This window comes from Artibeus jamaicensis, unplaced genomic scaffold, assembly GCF_021234435.1.
Source record: "Artibeus jamaicensis isolate MK-2021 breed Jamaican fruit bat unplaced genomic scaffold, CSHL_Jam_final contig_332, whole genome shotgun sequence".
NCBI classification, from domain to species: Eukaryota; Metazoa; Chordata; class Mammalia; order Chiroptera; family Phyllostomidae; genus Artibeus; species Artibeus jamaicensis.
In genome coordinates this window covers 9,227,060-9,251,177 of record NW_026521788.1, presented here as the reverse complement: position 1 = coordinate 9,251,177, position 24,118 = coordinate 9,227,060, and the positions used below count along the sequence as shown (strand labels likewise).

At 34.8% G+C, this 24,118-nt stretch overlaps 1 protein-coding gene across 1 annotated transcript in view; it reads left to right on the top strand.

Moving 5' to 3' along the window:
* The window catches only part of PCDH15 (protocadherin related 15), a 789,434-nt gene that overhangs the window by 349,216 nt on the left and 416,100 nt on the right, over positions 1-24,118 (top strand). Inside the window, exon 6 of the mRNA XM_053663991.1 lies at positions 16,357-16,476. Within this exon, the coding sequence (XP_053519966.1) occupies positions 16,357-16,476 (120 nt within the window). The remainder of the gene's footprint in view (positions 1-16,356; positions 16,477-24,118) is intronic.

Below are 24,118 nucleotides of genomic sequence, written 5' to 3'. Positions count from 1 at the left end.
CTTTTAAATATTTTATTTTTAGAGAGAGGGGAAGGGAGGGAAAAAGAAAGGGAGAGGAACATCAGTGTGTGGTTGCCTCTCCTGTGCTCCCACTGGAGACCTGGACTGCAACCCAGGCATGTGCCCTGAACTGGGAATAAACCAGTGACCCTTTAGTTCGCAGGACAGCACTCAATCTACTGAACCACACCAGCCAGAGCTGTTAGGTACACTTATTAAAACTAAGTGTGGTCCATGAAACATGTCATTTAAGACATTCATACCTATACACTGACTCAAATTATATGTATATTATTTTTATTTTAAAGGTAAAAAAGTACAGATATAAAATAATTAATTTTCTCAAGATCTCAATTCTAATAATTGGCAGGTCTAATAAGTATCTCAATTCTAATAAAGCCAGAAACTGAAGCAGGTTCATGCCAAAACTGAGTTCCTGATCACCATATTATGCAAATGCATCAGGTAAGAGAATAATAGAATTTAGATATATAGAGAAAATTCCTCGCAATTTTGAAATCTCATGTTTTTCCCCATGTCTTACAATAAAGCTTTCTGAAAGAGTAAGAAATAAATAAATAAGACCATTGATATGAATTATTAGCACTAGTTTGAAAAATAGGTGCATTTGCTTGTTGGGTATAAATTATCATCTTGATTCAAAATTTAGTAAAATAATGATGTGATGGGTAGTGCTATTAAAAAGATAGAAAAGAGGAGAGAGGGAAGGAAGGAAGGAAGGAAGGAAGGAAGGAAGGAAGGAAGGAAGGAAGGAAGGAAGGAAGGAAGGAAGGAAGGAAGGAAGGAAAGGGAGCTCTGGCTCATGTGATTCAGTGGAATGAGCACTGGCCTATGAACCAAAGAGTAGCCAGTTTGATGCCCAGTCAGGGCACATGCCTGGGTTGCAGGACAGGTCCCTAGTAGTGGGCGTGCAAGAGGCAACCACACATTCATGTCCCTTTCCCTCTCTTTCTCCCTCCTTTCCCCTCTCTCTAAAAATAAATAAATAAAATCTTTTTGAAAAGACAGAAAAGAAAGAAAGAAAAAATGCACAGCTCTGGAATTAGCCTGACATATTCAGAATGACCAATTTCCAGGGGCTTAATCACAGAACATTCATTAATTTCTAATTTCTAATAGGCTTAGCATCCTCAGTGGGAAAAAAAAGTCATATTTAGGCTAGCTGTTGAAGAGTCAAGGACACAGGGAATGTAAAGCACAGTCTGTGGCCCAGGCACATTTTGGCACTCATCCAGTGGGCGGAGGGGTCATGACAGCAGTGTCCACTTCCATGGACACAGGATTCCCAGATGTAAATCACCTGAGTGTTTCTGCTACAAAGCATTATTTTTGCTGAAGTGTTTTATTAAATTTCATATGTATTATTGTCATCTTCTCTTTCCTTAGGATAATAATTATATGTTACATATCCATTCTAAATTTATTATTACTATTCTTTGTTTATAAACTAAGGGAAAATGGTTAGTATGGTAGAATAGTAAAACAACATGAAAAATGAGTAAATACCATATAACATTGAGACTAATAAATATATTTTTAAGCTAACATGTTATATTAGTTTCAAGTGTACAATATGGGATTAGACATTTATATAACTTACAGTGTTCACTCCCAAAAGTCTAGTACTCATCTGACATCATACATAAGTCTTACAGTATTATTGACTCTATTCCTTCCCCCCATAAGTATTACAGTGTTATTAACTATATTCCTTCCCTATGCTGTACTTTATATTCCCGTGACTATTTTATAACTGTCAATCTGTAGTTCTTAATCCCTTCACATTTTTCACCCCTCCAATTTCCCTTCCATTTGGTGACCATCAGTTTTTAATTTGTATCTGTGAGTTTATTTCTGTTTTATTTGTTCATTCGTTTCTTTTTACATTTTATGTATTAAGTTAAATCATATGATATTTGTTTTTCTCTGCTTTATTTAATATAGCATAATAGACTCTAGGTCCATTCATGTTGTTACACATGTTAAGATTTCATTCATTTTCATAGCTGGGTAATATTCCCTTGTATATATGTACATTTTCTTTACCCTTTTTTAAAATTTATGAACACTAAGATTGCTTCCCTATCTTGCCTATTGTAAATAATGCTGCAGTGAATATAGGGATGCATGTATTTTTTATAGAGGCTGCACCAATTTACCATCCTGCCAACAGTGCATGAAGGTCCCCTTTTCTACACATCCTCACCAATTCCTGTTTGTTGGTTTGTTAATGATGGCCATTCTGACGTGCGTGAAGTGACATCTCATTGTGGTTTTAATTTTCATTTCCCTGATGATTAGTCATGTTGAGCATCTTGTTAAATGTCTGTTGGTCATCCGTATGTCCCCTTCGGAGAAATGTCTATTCAAATTCTTTACCCGTTTTTAATGGGGTTGTCTGTTTTGTGTGTATGTGTGTGTGTGTACATGTTAAATTCTATAAGCCCCTTTTAATTTGAAGATATTCAGTCTTTATTGCATATATCATTGGCAAATATATCATCTTCCATTCTGGAGGTGGTTGTTTCATGTTGTTGATGGTTTTCTTTGGAGTGCAAAAACTTTTTAGTTTGATATAATCCTGTTTGCTTTTTTTCTTTTGTTTCCCTTGCCTAGGGAGACATATTCAAAAAATATATTGCTAAGAACAATAGCAAAGAGTTTACTTCCTATGTTTTCTTCTAGGAGTTTTATGGTTTCAGATCTTACATTTTGTCTCCAATCAATGTTGATTTTGAGTTTATTTTTGTATATGGTATAAAAGAGTGGTCTAGTTTGATTTTTGCACATATATTTTCAGTTTTTCTAACTCCATTTATTGACTAGAGAGTTTTTACCTCATTGTGTTCTTGCCTTATCTGTCATAAATTAGACAATCTTATTACACATGGGTTTATTTCTGGGCTGTCTATTCTGTTCTATTGATCAATGTGTTTGCTTTTATGCTATGTCATGCTGCCTTGATTACTGTGGCATGCATTGTGATACCTCCAACTTCATTCTTCTTTCTCAATATTGCTTTGGTAGTTCAGGATCATTTGTGATTTCATAGGGTTTTTTTAGTTCTGTGAAGAAAACATACCATTGTTATTTTAATAGGAATTACATTGAATCTGTATATTGGTCTGGGCAGTATGGACATGTTAACAATGTTAATTCTTCCTACCATGAGCAGTATATGCTTCAATTTATTTGTATCTTCCCCAGTTTCTTTCTTCTATGTCTTACAGCTTTCTCAATAGAGGTGTTCTACCTCCCGGGGTAAATTCATTTTGAAGTACTTTATTCTTTTATGTGCAACTGAAAACAAGATTTTTGAAAATTATTTTTTCTGATACTTGCTTATTGGTGTATAAAAATGCAACCAATGTCTGATATTTTTCATGTATCCTGGTACTTTACTAAGCCAGTGTGTTAGTTCTAGTAGTTGTGTGTGTGCATGTGTGTGTGATCTTTAGGGTCCTACACATCTGTAAACAATGACTGTTTACCTTTTTCTTTCCTGTCTGGATGCTTTCTTTTCCTTTTTATTGTCTGATTGTTGTGGCTAGGACTTTCAATACTATGTTGAATAAAAATGGTAAGAGTGGATATTTTTGTCTCATTTCTGATCTTAAAGAAAAAGCTTTCAGCTTTTCATGGTTGAGAATGATATTCGCTGTGGGTGTGTCACATATTGCATTTATTTTGTTAGCTATGTTCCCTCTGTCCCCATTTTGCTTAGAGTTTTTGTCATAAATGGATATTCTATCAAATGCTAATTATACATCTATTAATATGAACATATGACTTTTATCCTTTTTTTCTTTATGTGATGTACCACATTAATTGATTTGCAGATATTGAAGGAATTGCATTTCAGAATCAAGTTCTATTTAATCATGGTGTATAATTTTTTAATGTATTGCTGAATTCAGTTTGCTAATACTTTGTTGAGGATATTTGGATCTATGTTTATCATGGATATTGCCCTATAATTTTCTTTTTTTAGTGTCTTTGATTTTGGTATTATGGTAATGCTATCCTCCTAAAATGAGTTGAGGAAACTTTCCTCTTCTTCGATGTTTTGGAATTATTTGAGAAAGATGAGTATTAATTCTTCTTTGAAATTTTGGTAAAATTAACTTGTGAAAGTATTGAGTACAGGACCCTTTGTTGAAAGTTTTTGAGTAATGTTTTGATATCATTAATAATTCTTGGTGTATTCAGTTTTTCTGTATTTTCCTGATTCATAAATACAGTGTTAAACTTTATTCTATTTATAGATGGGTATTGTCCTTATTATATATTTTCAACTTTAAATCAGCAAAGATTCCTTTTTATTCTCTGCAAAACTCTGTCAGAGTAAAAGCCTTGAAAACTCCCATTAATGCAGGATGAGCGGACACTGTAAAAACACTAATTTATGACATAATAACTATAGAATATAAAATAGACTATAAAACAGTGATGATTTAGTATCAAACTTTGACTTTAAAAAGTGCGTGTGTTCGTGTATATTTAGTACATTTTCTATAGAATGCCCACAAGTTCATGAGAAATTATAAAAGGTAATAAAATGATTGGGATATCTCGACAAACATCTGGCCCAACTACATGTATAACACCTAGAATAGCTTGCATAACAGAGAAGGTATTTATATTAGCTGATATTGTATGCTGGTTGAATTAGCACTTTTATTTTATCTTACTTTAAATGCTTTTATACTTACTTCTCCTGACATATCATGATTATGTCCTTGAACAATCTCATTTGGTCAATATGCTCATTAAATTTAAAAAACTGGGTTTTTTAAATGTCTTTACTATTTAAGGCTTAAAAGAATGATTTAAAATATTTTAATGATGCTATCAACAAGCAGGAATTAAAAGCTGAATTTCAGACCAATTAAACCAAAGAAATGTATGGGAATCTCTCTCTTTCTTTTTTGCTCTCTCTCTCTGACTCTTTTTTGCTCTTTTTTTTTCTATCACACACACACACACACACACACACACACACACACACACACACACACACTCTTAGGTCTATATTATTTAATTTTTTGTTCAAAGCTTAGACTTTGTTATAATGAAAATAATTTTGAAAGTGGCATGTTTATGATTATATTTTCCATTGTGTATTTAAATGACATCAGAACTATTTGGAGCTAAATATTTTCTTTTAATAACAAATAATGAAGTACCCATATAACTCACATCAACTATCTCCTACATCTTTCATAAATGTGGTGTGTTGTTTAACAACTAAAGAACCGAAAGTGAAACATTATTAACTCAAATCAGTAGTTTATTCAAATGTTATTAGTTTTTTACCTAATATAGTTCTTGAGCATTTTCACAACTTTAATTACCTTATTAATTTTCAGAAAAGAAGCAGCTTATATATTATTTATCACTTAATTTACCTGATTTTCCTCATGATTATAGATTTTGTTCAGGAATACCACAAGATTGGTACTATATTCTTCTTAATACATAATAAGAGAGACATACAGTGTCAGTGTATCCATTACTAGTAACGGGAGCTTTTACTGCTTTAGTAAGTTAGTATCTGCATGTTTTTTCTATTATAATTATTAATTGCTTTATATATAATAATAAGTAATTAAACTATTTGGTGAGGAATGATTTTAAGACTTTGTAAGTATCCTGTTTCTTATCATATCTTTATTTACATTTTTATTAGTGATTTATGAAATATCAATTTGTTGAAAAACCATTGATAAAAATGCAAATTATTGTGGTTGAATATATTTTCTTTTTTTTTTCTTTAATCATTTATTGCATGCTTTTTCAGGCATTATGATGAAATGTACTAGCAATAAAGATTGATTACTAATCAAAAATTTATCACCTAAAGTCATGGTGAATATAGGAATTTATACAATAATTTAATTGCTGAGAACCAAACTGTTTTCAATAGCAGTAATTATTCACTATGAGTTTTCTAAAATACTGGCACTTGCTAATTTGAATGTCTTTGTCTTTCTGTAAAATATCTCAAAAGTATTTTTTCCTTAGGGCTAAATACTTTATCTTTTATGGAATACATCATCTAAATCACACTTCAAATTATCTGTGTATCTTGGGCTCTGTTATGTGTCAAGTTGTATTTACTTCATCTTTCATGTTCTCTTATCTTAAAGTTAATTAATAGTAAAATATGAACTATTTATTAATAGCAAACTATGAAAAATATATATCATGGTGCCTGAGAATTAACACTTTGAGGCCAGATAATCTGTGTTTCAGTCCTTATCCACCAAGTGTTAGAATTATGACATCATGCAGAAGCTCTCTTACCCTACAATTGCTTAACTATAAGTATAATTACAAAAACAGTGTTACATGGTTTTATTGAGGATTAAAAGAGTAATGCTTTTAAAGCACTTACTACAGGTTTTGGTCATCTTTTCTTGCAAGTCAACCCTGCATTGGAAATATACTTTATAAGTAGTGGTATATTTAAAAACCAAGGGGGTCATGCCATCTTTAATTTGTAAGCAGGGTGATAGTAGAACATCATTAAGAACATCATCTTTTTTCACAAAGGTATAATGATATTATCTCCGAATCTATCCACTTCAAGCCTTCACTTTCCTGAACCAATTCTTTTAGTTCTGTGCTCTTTCTTCACCTCACATCATGGCTGTATCATCATGCATTTTTGAAAATCTTTTTATATCAGCAATATTGTGGTAGATCTAAGATCACAGATGGTCTCCAGGATGAAGCCTAATGATAAGATTCCATTTATAGTTAAGTATATAAAATATTGTATATATTTTATTGTAATATCTATGTATTATTAGGTAAATTTTACACAAGTTAAATATATTTTTAGATGCATAGTCCCTGATATTAGAAACTTGATGAATATCTTCGGGTATTCATGGAGTAACAATGTCTGGACTTTCAGAGCCATTCCGAGTCACAGAACTTCCCTGAACACATAGTAGTAGCATTTCATCTACAACACAAAAAAGTTTCTGAAGGAAGAAATATGGTTCCTGTTACTTGTCACAGTTTTTCTTCCCATGGTGATTTGGTGCATTTCTGGGAAGAGAAGACAAACAAGTAAGGGAGTTAAAAAGAGGAAGAGAATAAACACAGGAAAGAGACACATGACTATATTTTTTCTACTTTAAGCGTGTGAATGGGAATCAATGCTTCAGGTATGTTAAAGGGCATAAGTATTCAACTGTTTAACCTCTTTAAATTTAATAAGCTCTTACCCGTATATATTCAATTTAAGATCGATTGTTCTTCTATTTTTACTGAAGACCAGTGGAGCTACTTATCACCGTCTCTAATAAGTATCTCTTATTTTGAAGATATTTACATTTGCCTTTAATAACTTTTTCAGTAGAATTAATTTTTAATATTAATTATCTAGCTTCCATGACAAAAATGGAATGAAGATTTTAATCACAAGTGCAGCAACTATTTATGTTAAAAGACATGAAGAGCAAATGTAATTTCTTTCTTATTTTTTCTCTTTCATTTTAATAAGTCACTGTAAGATAATATCCACTGAATGTAAATTAAAAAATGCATACTATTTACTATCAGTGCTAAAAAGATTTAAGGTAAACTTCAAACAGACATTTGATTCAGATAAATGCTTGGATAAAGAAATATTATATTAATAAGTTACTATAAAAACAATATATTGGTCACATAAACAGTGATTTGAGTGATAACAAGCTGTCAAATAATTATAGATTCAGAGATAATGTAATCTCATCATTGCGAAGAAAAGTATAAGTTCTGAACAATGTTTCACTAGTTACTACCTGTTTACAAATGCATGACTCCAATTTATTTGTGGAGACTCCCTTGGTTTTCAAATATATCACTATTTCTAAGTGGAGATGGCTGGGGTGGGGGGGCAGTGGTGGTGGTGGGGAAATGGAGACAACTATACTTGAACAACAATTAAAAATGTGGAAAAAAACATATTTTCAAGATAGGGATGACTTGCAAGAGAGATTCATAAAATTGTTTTATCCAAGGAAGAGGTTAAAGGCTGAATCATAGTCATAGGATGAATGGCTTCTCGTTTGGAGTGATGATTAGTATATTATGGACATTGATCTTCAGACCCTGCAGTGTTTTTGAGAAGGCCCTGAAAATTAGTGCAGGAGCAAGAAGTATCATTTTAAGCAGGCTTGTTTTACAGCACTATGGAAGTTCGAGTTTAGCAATTTAAATACCACACATAGAAAGCACTGTGGGTAGTCTTCAAAGGGTCACATAGGGTGATCAAAGTACTGAAAGACTACATGGCTCCTGTTATAGTTAAATCAGCAATTGATCCACAGGGTGCTCTATAGTGCCTATACTGACACTGATGAGTGATAACATGGGAATCTAATCCTTATCATTGCAGAATCAAATAATCAATTTTGTTTGGCTGCTGAAAAGAAATGGGATCAGGGATGTATTATTCAGTTTTCTAGAGAAAGATAACTGATGATAGATGATAGATAGAAAGATAGATGATAGATGGGTAGATAGATGATAGATAGGTAGATTAGATAGATGATTGATAGATAGATAGATGATAGATAGATAGATAGATAGATAGATAGATAGATAGAATGAACAAAGAATATATAAGGCATTAGCTCATGTGATTATGGAGGTTGAGCAATCCTAAGATTTCTAATTGGCAAACTGGAGACTCAGGCATGCTGATTGCATAGTTCCAGTCAAAATTCTCAGAACCAGGAAGATGGATTGTGCAAATTGCAATTTTGATTGCAATCCAAGTCTGATGGCAAGAAAAGATACCCGTCTGAGCTCGGAAACAATCAGTCAGAAAGAGCGGATTCGTCTTTACTCAGCCTTTTTGTTCTACTCAGGCTTTCAACAGATTAGATGAGGCCCACCTACATTTGAGAGGGTACTCTGCTTTACTCAGTCTCCTGATTTAAATGTTAACCTCATCCCAAAACACCCTCACATACACATCACAAATAATGTCTAGACAAGTATCCGGGCACACCTTGGCCCTGTCAGGCTGGCACAATTAACAATCACAATAGGTAAGGATTCACGCTGCACCAGTGAGAGATCATAAAACTGAGGTCTCATTGCTCATTGAACTTGGGGGACCTATACCAGTTTCACTAGCAACGTGAATGATACAGGATATTTATCTTCTGTTGGGTGTTTTTTTTCTTAAGACACTAATTGGTATAACATGTCTTTTTAGTATACAGTAAATCAGACAAAGATACTGGTGGCTGAAAACTAAACATCTACTAGTCTAATATACACTGGTATTTACCCTTGTTCCAGTAAAGATAATGTTTCTTCTTTGATAGTATTATTAGTAGAATTGTAATAGTGGGGAAGTGTAACCCACTCCACTATTCTTTTGACATTGTTTCTATAAATGCTGATCCTGACTAATGCTGTTTGTGTATAGTAGCTTGTAGATAAACAGCATGTTTCTGTAAGAATCCTAGGAACTAACTTCATAAGAAACAGACTCCGACCTTCAGCCGTCTCAGCTCTGAAAAATTTTCTGACCTTCACCTGTAAACCCAGAAAGATAGAAACCAGTATGATGCAGACCAGAACTTTGCTTGACCAGTTTTGAGATTCTTAGTGCTGGTCTGCACATAGAAAATTTTCAACTCCCTCCCCTTGATCTCTTTGCTCTGCTTCTCTTCTCTCTCTTATAAAAACCTCTGCTTGCACTGAGATGTTAAGATCGGATTTGAGACAAGAGTTTCTCATCTTCCCAGATTGCTTACATCTGAATAAACCCCTTCCCTTTTCACCAGTGTCTGCCTCACGAGTTTGGCTTTCAGTGCAGTAGGGTGCTGGATTTGCATTTGGTTAAAGAAATAGAGTACCTGCTATCATTTGTAGCATTGTCATTAAATCATTATTACGTGAAAATTATCACACAGTGAATGCTAGTTCAACTTATCTAATTTCTATGACCCTTCCATTCTTTTAGAGAGGAATAGGAAAAAAACACCTTGGATTATGATGAATTACATAAAAAAAATAAAATCTCATCAATTGCATTTTTAAAAATATATTTTTTTATTTATCTTTAGAGGGGAAGAGAAGGAGAGAGGGAGAGAAATATCAATGTATGGTTGCCTTTCATGTGTCTCCTGCTGGGAACTGGCCTGCAACCCAGGCGTGTGCCCTGACTGGAAATCAAACCACAATCCTTTGGTTCATAGGCCCACACTCAATACACTGAACTACACCAGCCATGGCTACATTTTAAATCATTGCTTAGATGAACTTTTTCTTGGGAAGGTTTTCAAAGGATAACTTTACCCTTCTGTATCAATTATTTCCCAGTGAATTGATTTTCTATTAGTCGTGTTTATAAAAATCATCTTCTGGACTCTTGCACAGTTTCTCTTTAATCATTAAAGTTTAATAGCTTTAAAAACCTATCAGAAGGCATTGGCTTCAAACATATTTATAATACTGTTTTGGATATTCAGAAATTATGTAGTTTACCAATTTAGGTCTCCCAGAATATTTTATGTAAATACATTGCATAAGACTCTAGGAAATAGTCATCAGCTGTTAATGTCAGAAGATTATTGTTACCTATCCATATAAGGGTGCCACTGCCAGGGGCATTATCCAATCACTAAATGCATACATTTATGTTAAATGGATGGAGTGCTTTCCAACATTCATCCTTCTCAATATTTTATTTAAAATGAACAACGTGCCATCTATTTGCTGAATATAAAGTTGGTTTACAGTGAGGTCAGCAACACGGTGCTGTAGGATGTCTCCCCTTTCAGCCCCCCCTTTTTACAAAGAAAAATCAGCATCCATCCACAGACAAAGCACCTCTGTGGTAATTGCAGGATCCAGCATAAGCCAAGGGATCTGGAAATAATACCACCCACCTGCAGGTTGGGCGATCAGGCCAACCTCTCTTGGGAGTATGAACTGACAGAAGCCAGCAAACTGTTCCCAGGCCCTCTAGGCAGTGGTGTGGGCAGACCCCGGGAATGCTGGCTTGGGTGAGAGCCATGGATGAGAAAGCCTTTGTTATTTAAAATCCAGCCTGCCTGAGGAGAGATTCCAGCACTCTGTTTGCAATAACAACAAGGAACGTAATACAAATTTGAAATTTGGAAGCATTAAAGAGTTTAAGACAAACTAACTAGCTGGCGGGACTTCTGCAAGGGAAAGGAAGAGCAGTCAGCAGCTGCCTGGCTACCCCATTTGTATCAGATGCTGCAGGGAAGACATGTGTTTCTCCCCAAAACACCCAGATTACAGAGGAAGGACCTCTACTTTGATGACTGGTGAGAGGGAGCATGTTTGGAAAGAGACAGATAAAAACATCCAAGGGCATAAAAAAATGCAGTTCTTGCTAACTCTGTTCAGGACTCCAGCAGGAAACCTGCCCATGGGCCACTTGGAGAACGTCATAAAAGTATCCCCTCCCACTTGACCTGTGGGCACCCCTAACACCCCAGGTGCTAAGCCCACACCACTCCCCACACTGTGACCAACTTTGTGTCCCCGATTCCCCAGTCTAACAATGAGAGAGAGCACTGATAAAGAGCAAATGTGCTCAGAGATTCAGGCCAAGGACTGTGAGCAAGGGGAAAACCACAAACTTGACCGTAGTGCTGTCTTCTGGAGAACACGAGGTTTCCTGCAGCCAGCCTAGTGAGTTGCAACCAGAGAAGATACACAAGTTTAAGAATTCAGCTGCAGAGACAGCAAAAAGGCTGGAACATGTATGTTTATGAACTATAGAAATGATTCTTGAAAGTATAGTCTTGGAGCAGGTATGTTTAAACAAGGTTACAGGAAATCCTAGATGTAAACAGGACTGACAAAAAAACCCTCCAATCCATTAATAATTACAAAAAATTTGAGATGTCTGATGCCTCAAAATGCAAAAGCAGCAACACAAAACTCCAAGGAAGATGAAGAATCAAAGGAACCTGTCAACACCAAAAGATAACCACCTGCAGTAATCCACCTTAAAAACACAGCAATTGGCGATTTACCTGACAAAGGACTCAGAGTAACTATGTCAGGGAACCTAAATAAATAGCAACAAAAAGAAACACAGAATGGCAAAATAATAAAATCACAAGACAATAAACAAAATGAAAAATTTAACAGATAGAAATCATCAAAATGAAACAAACAGAAATCCTGGAGTTGAATAATTCAATAAACAAAGTAAAATGTAATAGATAGCACCTACAATAGAATAAACATATTAAATAAGGCATCTTTAAATAAAAACACACATAAAATAAGGGTATGTATTGATCAGTTGATGGAAAGGTAACCCGAGGCTCCCAGGAACCTAGCCCTGTATTCCCCTAGTAAGGTAATAGTCCTCATTCCCCCAGGAGCAATGATTCAGTATTTGCTAATTATTTGTGGTAAATTTCTAGAACATTACTACCATGGATATTGAAAAGCAGCTATATTTATACGAAACTGTGAACACCATGTTTCTGTGAGGATATATAGCCAAGTAAGATTAGTAAGGATAAATGGTCACTGCTTGGAGCCGAGTTTGAAGTTTTTAGGTTGGCTTAAATAGCTATGGGTTATAAAATGTAAGATATCTGGACAGTTAACTGATACCCACTCACCTTTTACATTCTAATTTCTCTTATGCATTATTTTTGAAAAATTCACTTTAGAGAGAGAGGAAGGAGGGGAGAGAGAGCAAGACATGGAGACCAGGGATCAAAACCACAACCTTAGTGTGTTGGGACAAAGCTCAAACCAACTGAGTCCAGTGCCTCTACTGCAGCTTTTTAAAATGAGGATTTTCTTGCACTGACTTTCTTTAACTCTTACATTTGCTTTATCTATGCATTTTGTGTATTTCCCCATAGCTGTATAAAATCATTTGTGAGAGAACATGTGAACTGAATAGCTAAGTAATACCCTTAGGCAGCTGCCCAATCTGATAACCATCCCGTGCATAAAATGCCCTTCAGAAAACCAAATTTATATGTGTGAGACTTGTTGAAACGTTGAAGGACACAGACCATGGCCATCTGCATGGTGGATGTGTCCCGAAAACTGTGAATGATGAACAGGGCCATGCATTGTAATAAACTGCCTGAATGTCATGGGAAGATTTCAACCTCCACATAACCAAAAATTCACAGAGCACAGTGGCCCACGTCACCTGTAATGAGAATAGGTAGGGGTAACATGTGTGTATTTATAGTTAGGTAATACATGTGGTCAGTGTATATGTTCATTTATATATACATATGTGCATATTTCTGTTGGGTCTACACAAAGAAAATTAATGAAATAAGATACTGAAATCAACTAGTTTTTAAAACCATTTTGTGTATTCCAACTCTATTTTGCGTGTGTGCATGGAGTATAGGCTGTTTTGTAGGAGCCCTTTTCAAATCTCTAGACTTTCCATATTAATGCAAGATGCTTTATCTTCATTTTTTCCATAGGTATTTATATTATATTAGTTTCAAATATTCCAAACCCTAGCTCATACCCAAACAGGTGCACCATCTAAGTGGTACATCATGGATGTATTCATTATAGCCTAATTACGAATCCATTTTAATTCTGATCTAACCCATGGCACAGTTATTTTCTTTGGCAAAAAAGAAAGATCTCTGATGAAAAATCTAAGTTTGTATTATTAGATATCTGGAAACAAATTAGTGCCATTCAGTTTTAAAATTACATAACTTGAAAACCAAGTCATAGCTATATGTGAATGACAGAATTTTCATGAAAGAAAACCATGTTGTTTGGGACAGATGTTACCTTAAAATATGTATAAATGTTGGCGTGGAAGCCCTTTAGTTAATAACATCTCCATTAAACCCATCCCCCAATGTTCTTTCAGTGTTGTAGGTGCTATAAGCTGTCTCCTCTTCATTCTCAGTCCTCTTTGACCTGCAGAAAGTCAAAGTTTACCTTTTAAAGCTGCCAACTTCATAATCCCCTCTAAATGAAATAGGTGCCTGAAATCTACCACTGTTATACTTTGTATTTTTAGTATATTTCTTTAATCATAAGTGTATGTATTTTTCTAAATCAGAGGCTACAAACTGCAGAAGTCATTGTGCCAGTGGATATATTTTGTTTGCCCCATTAAATTTAAATTTAAATTTTCTAAAATCTGTTGCCAACCTTAGAACCAAGAGATTTCTTATCAAATTAGACTATCAGAAGACCTAGTAACATTGGCTCCTTATTCCCTTCTGACCAGAATTTGCAGGGGCGCCTGCCACCTTAGAAAGGATTTGTGCTCCGTAGTTGGAGCACTCCCATTGGGCTTAACTTGCATTACCTGATGGATCCCTGTAGACATTTGTGTTTGCAGCTGCTAAAAATTGCAGTTAATTAGGTGACTCTTTTTTATTTCTTTGGAATGATTTCTCCATGTAGGAAGTGCAGAAACACCAATTCAAAAGAACCTATGCATCCTAATGTTAACAGCAGCAAAATTTACAATAGCCAAGTGCTAGAAGCAACCTAGGTGCCCACCAGTAAATGAGTGGAGCAAAAAATAATGGTACATTTACACAATGAAATACTACTCAGCAAAAAGAAAGAAGGAACTTTTACCCCCCATGACAGCATGGATGGATCTGGAGAGCATTATGCTAAGTGAAACAATCCAGGTAGTAAAAAACAAATATCATATGATCTCATCTATTAGAGGAACCTAATCAACAACACAAAGAAAGAAGCAAAATATAAGTAGAGACATTCAAATAAAGAACAAACTGACAGTAACTAGGGGGAAGTGGGGAGGGTCATCAAGGAACATGTTTAAAGGACACATGGACAAGGCCAAAGCGGGGTAGGATGGAGGGTGGGAGGTGGGGATGGGTAGGGTAGGGAGGGGTATAGTGGGGGGAATGGAGACAACTGTATTTGAACAACAATAAACAAGTGAAAATATATTTAAAAAACTATCAAAACATATCTCAAAACAATATTTAGAAGTCTCTGCTCTGTGGCAGAGATCTTATGTATGCTGACAAAATTAGTTTATTCATTTGAACAGTGTAATGGTTAAGAATGTACAGTGTAAAATATAAGCCAAACAAAAAGAGCACCATGTTCAAAAGTGGTGTAGGGAAATGCTAAGTCAGAGATTGTTTAGGAGTAACTGATATATGTGCAAGTGAAATGTAACTAGAGCTTGAGGACTGGAGACTTGGGCTGTAAGAAAACATGTATACCAAAATGACAGCAAACTTACAACTATTAACAACCACACCTGAAACAAAAACAAACTAAGGGAACAACTAGAACAGGAACAGAACCACAGAAATGGAGATCACATGGAGGGTTAGCAACAGGGGAGTGGGAGGAAGGGGGGAGGTACAGAGAATAAGTAGCATAGATGGCAGACAGAAAAGAGACAGGGAGAGGGCAAGAATAGTATGGGAAATGTAAAAGCTAAAGAACTTAAGGCACATGGACATGAACTAAAAGGGGGGAATGTGGGAGGGAGAGAGTGTGCAGGTTGCAGGGGAATGAAGGGGAGAAATGGGACAACTGTAATAACATAATCAATAAAATGTGTTTTAAAAATTAAAAAAATTAAAAAGAACACATTGTGCAAAGACCTACAGCTAAGACCAAACAACAGTAATTCTATAGCTGAGATCAATAAGAAATAAAAAGTCAAACACCAAATCTTGGTAGCATATGCCCCATTAAGTTTCATTGTTTTTGTCTTAATCCAAATGAAAATATATGACCATCTTGCCAACTCTTGTCACAGGCTGGCTTTCTACTCAACTAATTGTGTGGGCTCTGAAGAAACTCCCAGCTTGCTTTCTCCTTTGGTAGATGGGGCATCCATTGTCTTCAACTCTCTTACTTAAGCTTGCCACTTGCATGTAATTACCAAACTGGATTTCACTGATCTCTCTGAAATGGTTTTTCATTTTAAAATGAAGTAATTCCCTTCCACATACAATATAAATTATAGCTTATGGGTAACTCAATGCATCATTTTCTTTTTTTAAAGGAGGAATAACATATACATTTTCTCTGCAGGGGCTAAGATGCTAATGTTCATAAATTGGTCCAAATGTGTTTCAGACTGAATCTGGGCCTTCTACTTCTCTAACCCAAAGTGAGAAACATGATGTTGGAAATTTCAGACTTTATAAGAGCTTTTCTGTAAGGTTTGCAAGTGTTATCTTGAATCACTTCAAGTCTGCGGTTGTGGGCAGCTGCCTACTCTCTTCCTTTGTGAAGTAAAGGGCTGGTTTTTGTGCTGGAACAGTCTGGTGTGAATTGAAATGAGAATTCACAGTTTATCTTTTATTTTCCTTTCAGCTCACCCCAGTCGGCACCACGATATTTACGGGATTTTCAGGAGACAATGGAGCTACAGATATAGATGATGGCCCAAATGGACAGATAGAGTATGTTATTCAGTATAATCCAGATGACCCGGTATGTAAATATCTACTTGCAATGAAACTTCTCAGTGAGGACTAAAGTCAATGTACACTTTACCTAATATTTATTGTGTTAGTCTAGTACTCAGCTCCTGGAATCACACTAGTAATAATAGTATAATTAAATGTTATCTCAAAATTGCATTCTTTTAAATGCGTGACATACTTAGAACAGGTAATTTTTTATGGTATTCATAGGTAAGAGTTTAAAATGGATTTTAGGTATAATGTGTATTTTTTACTAAATTTCCATTATGTTTGTGGACTCCTAAGCATTCTAAGTAAATCATTGGACGTAACCAACATAATTCATTTGCTTTATGAAATGTAGAAATGAACACCACTGTTGCCACTCCCCCACCAGTGACACCTAAGGTAGAGAAAAGAACAAAGCCTCTAGGTATGGGTTCCTTAGAGTGTTAAATTATTCTTCCAGTGATATATCATAGTCTGATAACATTAGAATTCTTTTTTAAGCCAAAGCTGGAAGTCCTCCCTGCCATCTTTTCTTCCTCTTTTTCCAAGACAGCTGCTCAGAACATCATGAGCTCCCCAAGGCATAGTTGTAAAATCTCTTCTTAAGTGAGTGTTCTAAATTAATGCTTCTCCTTTATGTCACTTAGGAATATAAAAAGTAGTAATAAAATATTGTGTCTTTATTTTTAAATCATGTATTTCTTATATAAACTTTAAACAACCAAACAGAAATGACTATGGTTATGTTATAGAGACTAAGACTTCACAATCAGATCTACCTCATAAATTTATTGTGAGAATTAAGTGAATTGTGAATGAATTTTCTCATTTTATTCTCACAAATCAATTCGTTATTAGTAGTATCTCTATTACATAGGAGGGAAAACAGGCTCCTAGGCAAACTGATCTGCCTGGGATCGTTTCCCAGCTAGAAAGTTGGAACTCTGATTTTAGAGCAACATGTGTTCCACTCTTTCTTTGTTGCATTTTTATAAAATAGTTGTGTTAAAATTTTCCACAAAAAAATGGAGAAAAAATTTTAAAAAGACACCTTTCCCCACAAAACAAAATATATGTCTCTACATGTTTGTAGTCAAAGGCAATGGCACTAAGAGATGGGCAAGTAATGAGAAAGGGGCAGAAAAGGACAATAAGGAAGGACATAAAATGCAGAGGAAAAGATCACAGAAACAGCATAGAATAAAAGATGTGAGAAACAGATTTCTTTAAACATAGAAACAGCTGACTGCACATTCTATGACCAACCCATTTATTTTCTTTACTATTCATGTTTTTTTAAGAATTAATTATGTGTGTGCACCATGTTCCTAGCTTACATTTTATGAAAGTCATTTCCTAATCCTTACTCCTTAAACTGTAAAAATGAAACCTTCCAGCCAAATACAGAATGACCAGACCATATAGATTAGGAAAACATTTATTACATTGCATTAAAAAAAAACTATTCAAGGTTTAGATATAGTAGGAGACAAAATTTATTACTTAAAAAGACAAGCTATCTCTTTGACATTTTGTGAGGCTGAAATTCCTTGTTGACTGCATAGTAATTCCTTCTGAATGCTTTTCCCTTTCATAGATTTATAGGCTCTACCTTAAATACATTATATACCTTTTAGTGCTTACAGATTGGATAAACCAGTCAGCCACATGCAGTTTCCAAATTATGAAAATAAAAATAAAAATGTACTTTAGCAAGCTAGTACTATGGTGGAATAGATAAAGACATTCTCTGGGCATGGTTCTAATTCAACGAGGCAAAACAAGACACCATGGCAGCATTTAACGTAGGGTATATTAGAGGAGAAAGCATTAACCAAGTCACATTCTTACAGGGAGAATCCATCTTTAGTTATCATAGAAACTTAGTGGAAACCTCAGTACCAGTTTTTTCTCATGTTAAGATCTATGAGAGAGAAATAACTGATGGTTTTAATATTCTGCCCCTGTTCAATTCTGCCACTGTCTGTATTGATAGAAACATAATGTTCTCCTATTAATTTATTAATATCAAAAATTGTATATACAACAAACATATTTAACCTGAAATATGGCCACCTCTGGCTTTTGCAACCTTAATTATAACTTCTTTCAAATTAATCTTATACTGTAGGGTAAGTTGTAAAAAGTCTAGATTGCTCTATTTTACTTGAAACAATTTCTGTTATGTTATTCATTAGCAGAAATCACAAATTAGTGACCTGGATTTGACCTCAATCACAAACATGTAGTTTGGCCACAAGTTATTTTAAATAATTTTTAGCCAATTTCACATCCATATGCCAATTTTTCTTCTCTCTTAAGAAATAAAAATATGACAACACTAGTCCTGATTTCCAACAAGACAACCATCAGCTTGAGTTGAACTGCTGCTCGCTCATGAGGAATGAATCATACTACTCAGATGATAAGTGTACAGCTGTTTGTAGCCCAAGGTGCTTCACTGATTTGCAGAATCTGCTTTATCCTTGTAGAAATTTGCAAAAATCACTTCTGCCCTACAGCAATACATTGTCTTTTGAGTCAATTCTTCCCATTGGTTTGAGCATCAGCCTTCAGTGTTTCTGATAAGAGAAAATAGAAATTTGAATCATGTTTTCCAGCATGTAATGTGTCACTTTTCTCTAGCTGTTTTTAAGATTTTCTTTTAATATTGACCATTTAGAACCTTAACTGTGGAATGTGAAAAAATATTATTTTTGTAACTATCTATTTTGGGGCAGATTACTGAACTTCTTCAGTCTCTAAATTTCTTTTTCACCAGTTGAAGAAATCATCAATCATCATTTGTTTAATATTCTCATGCCTATTTCTCTGATCATTTTTCCTCTGAGACTTCCGACTACAAGAATGTTAGGAATTTTAATATTGTTCCATACATTCAGGCTCTGTTCAGATATTTTCAATATATGTTAATTATTTATCTGTAACTATTTTCTTTTGATCTGTGTTCAAGGTTATTGTCTTCTCTGTCATCTGCATTCTATTGTTAAAACTATTCAGTGGTACGTTTTTTAATTTCAGAGAATATAATCATGTCTTCATTTTCCACATTTTTACAGTTTGTATTTCTTGGCTGCGATTTATTTTTACATCTCTTGGCACAGATATAGTTATGTACAGCTGATTGAAAATCCTTGTCTGCTTGTTTTAACATTGGTCTTCCTTGATTATTTTGCCCTCTTGAAAAGAGATCACATTTCCTGGTTCATCATATATGAAGTTGTTTTAGAATCTATCCTGGACATTATAAATGTCACATTGTGGAGAGACTCTTGATTCCATTTTATTCTGCTGAGAAGATTTTTTCTTGGTTTTATCTTCACAGAAAACTTGATTTGATTTAAACTGAAAACTCTCTTTGGTGAAGCTCAAATCTCAATTCAGTACATACTTTTTCTTAGATTATTTCTTTGCAGTCTGCCCTGTGCAGATGTAGCTTAAAGATCAACTAAAGATTTGGACGTACATTTTTATTTTTGCTTTTTATTTTTTATTGAATTTATTAGGGTTACATTGTTTAATAAAATTATACAGGTTTCAGGTGTATAATTCTGTAATTCAGTATCTGTATATTGTATAGTGTGTCATGCACCCAAGGTCTCTCCTTCCATCACCATTTATCTCCCTTTTTACGCCTTCTACCTTCCCCTCCCCCACAGTCTTTCTCCCTCTGGTAATCACCCTACTGTTGTCTGTCTCTATGAGGTTTTCTTTTTAGCTTAATCCCATCACCTTTATCACAGCCCTGCAAGTACCCACCCCCAACAGCTGTCAGTCTGTTTTCTGTATCTATGAGTCTGTTTCTATTGTGCTTATATTTTTAGTTCATTAGATTCCATATATAAGTGAATTACATGGTATTTGTCATTTTCTGACTGGTTTATTTCACTTAGTGTAATACTATCCATGTCCATCCGTGCTATTGCAAAAGGTAAGAGTTCCTTCTTTTTTTGGATGAGTAGTATTCCATTCTGTAAATGTACCATAGTTGTATTATCCACTCACCTACTGATGGGAACTTCGGCTGCTTCCACATCTTGATTATTGCAGATAATGCTGCAATGAACACAGGAGTGCATATATTCTTTCAAATCAGCGTTTTGGGTTTCTTGCGATATATATCTAAAAGTTGAATCACTGCTCATAAAGAAGTTAGAGTTTTACATTTTTGAGAAAATCCCATACTACTTTCCATAGTGGTTGCACCTGTCTGCATTCCTACCAACAGGGTAGGAGGGTTTTCTTTTCTGCATATCTACACCAACACTTGTTGCTTATTGATTCATTACTGATAGTAGTCATCCTGACAAATGTGAGGTGATATCTCATCGTGATTTTAATTTGTATTCCTCTGATGATTAGCAACTTTGAAAATCTTTTCATATGTCTATTGGCCATCTGTATGTCCTCTTTGGAGAGGCCTTTATTCAGATCCTTTGAACACTTACAATTGTATTTGTGTGTGTGTGTGTGTGTTGAGTTGAACAAGTTTTTAGTAAATTTTGGATATTAACAGTTTATCAGATGTATCATTGGTGAGTGTAATATCCACCTACTCCACCACCATCTTGGATCTCAGATTTGGACATAGTTTATAAGAGCAATTTTGTTCTCTTCTTTCTGGCTTTCTCTTTCCCAATATTTTCACCTCACTTTCTATCAGTTTTAGTTGTATGGAAAATTTTTACCCAGTTCCTTCGGGACAGAAAGACTTCAGTATTTCTATCAGGGTTGTAACTGTCTCCTTAAGGGACTAAATGAAGGGAGGATTCCCTTAGGCTAACTACCATCAAACAGGAAAATCATACATATTGTCTCTTCTTCCAAGTGCCTATTGCCTCCAGAGTGCCTGCTTTGCTTATCTCTTCAGGAATGTCAAGTATTTTTGTTGATTTGTCTTTTGTATTTTGTCCAGAGTTTACAGGTGTTATTAATGGAAAGGATGAGTTGAAATATGAGTGAATCAGCTACACAGAAGCAGAACAATTAATTCCAAACAAGTTCCTTTCTTCAATATATCTTTAGAAAACTAGTATTTTTACTCGTTTTTGCTTCTAAATTATCCTGATGTTTCTAAAAATTGGGCAGTAGCACCAATAATGGAAATGTTTTGAAGTTTTAACAACAACAACAGAAGAGAATATACATTTATTTCATCAAGGATTATGTAGCTACAATGATAAACTGCGAGCTAATTTGCCCTCAGAACTAGTTTATAACCAGAAGCACTGACATTTTAAATCTACCTAAGGCTGTTTCCTGTATTAAAAAAGGGGAAAATTGGAGAAAGCATTGAGAAAGTCAGAAACTTGGGTCGTCTATTCATAAGTCTTTTCAACAGGAGAACACATGTGAAGATACTGTCTCATGTGTTTCTAAATATCAGGGAAATATAAAATGTAGTACCACTTTAAATTATTAAGTAGAAGACTCAGAAGATGTAGTAGTTATCAATTACCATTACTACATGTCACCACCAATCCTTTAGATATGTTTTAGGGAATAGCACAATGTTTTAGTTACCTATTTTTAAATATATGCTTATTGACTTTTAGAGAGAGAGGAAAGGGAAAAAAGAGAAAGAGATGAAGAGAGAAACATGGATCAGTTGCCTCCTGTGTGTACTCCAACTGGGGATTAATCATGCACCGTAGGTAGGTGCCCTGACCAGGAATGGAATCCATGACTTTTTGCTGTATCGGATGATGCTCCAACCAACTGAGCCACATCGGCCGGGGCTAGCTGTCTATTTCTATAGATAAGCTATCACAAACTTTGTAGCATGAAACAACATACACTTGTTTTCACAGTTTCTGTGCCCTACCTACACTGTGGGAATAGCTTGGCTGGCCCTCTGCTTAGTCTTTCACAAGGTTGTACTATAAGAGTTGACCAGATTAGTTCTCATATGGAGGCTTCATTGAAGAAGAATTCCCTTGCTACTAAATTCAGATTTCTGTCAGAATGATTTTCTTTGTGGGTGCAGGACAGAGGGCTTGGGCTTCATGCTATCTGTTGGCTGGAGGCTGCTCTCAGCTCTTACAGATGCCCCTTAGTTCCTTGACTGCTTCTTTCATCAAAGCTGCAAGGAGAGTACTCAGAATTAGTCTGTTTGCAAGATGGAGTCTTATGTAACATGAGGCAGTCACAAGAGTGACAGTTTATCACCTACAATATACTCTTGGTTAGAAGAAAGTCAGAGGTCCTGCCCACAGTCAAGGGGAAGGGATTACAAAATTGCAACGCTGCTTGTCAGGAAGTAGGGATAGAGGGGGCTCCCTTAAGATTCTGTCTGTCATTCCTAATCTGATCTTCGGCAAGATTATCATAATTGTTGGATGTCATATAAACAGATCTACTTTGAAAAAGTATTTAAAAAGTTTTAAATACATTTACAAAACAGAGAGGGAGTGAAGTTTTATTCTGCTCTTAATAGAGACTAAACTGAAGACGTCATGTGAATTATTATCTTTTACATATATATATATGTGTGTGTGTATATAGATAGATGTAGATATATAGATATATAGAGGTGAGTGGACAATTATGGTAAGAGAAGTAGAATGAGAAAAAAGTCAACATTTTTACTATTCCCACTTATAGAATTTCAATTATGGCCAAAAGTTATAACTCTTCAGCAAAACAAAGCACTTTTATTTAATCTAGGAACAACATCAGAATAATTAAAATTGACTTTTTGTTTTCTTTGTCATTCTTTGTATTTAATTTTATTTAAAATAAAGAAGGAACAAGTTTGGAGAGAAAGAACTTCTGAACTGGCTGGCCACGTGGAAAGCAAAAGCATTCATACTGTTTCCAAAAAAGTTCTCATTCTTCCTCTCTTTGGAGACATGCCAGAGTGTTTTGTTTTGTTTTCATGGAAGAAATTGCTTTCTTTGACTAATGAAATGTGAGCTCAAAGAATGAAGTACAATTCACCATTTCCCCTCCCACTGCTGCAGTGACTGGAGAAAAACAGGTTGAGGTGAAACATCTATTAGCCTGAGTCCCTGAGGGGCATCAACAGAACCTACTTGCTGAGATGCGTTAGTACAGATCTGTAGAATGAGACATAAAAATTTCTTATTGAAGCCATTAATTTGGGGGTTTTGTTTCTACATCATAATCTATAATTTCTTAACAAATATATTGATACAAAATAACTGTAAATGCCTCATCGTTGGAGTCTTCTAGACAGCAAACTGTAAGAATTTGTACTATGCTCATCACAGTTATTTTGAAATACTAGTTTTGGTGACTTCATGGTAATATAAAGCCAGGCTATCCATAATACATTGAACCAATTACATTGTTTAAAATGAAATATAAGAGAAGAAAAACTTTTTTATACAGGTCAGAATTTGTCACTACATGCTCTGCAGAAATTTTTATTTTGGAGAGTTTATCTTATATGGAACAAATCAATCATAATATGTATCATTCTGATGTTTTAAATTTTATTGTTAAGTCATATTAATAAAAGTACTCATACAATAGATCATCTCATCACTTTCCTTATCTAATTTTTTAAATGTCAGAATAATGTGATGTTTATTAAACATTTCAAGTGTTTGGGCCTAAAGGGTTAAAGAGGGAATTGATAACAAATTCCTTAAAGCGGTCCCCGCAGACTAAGTAAG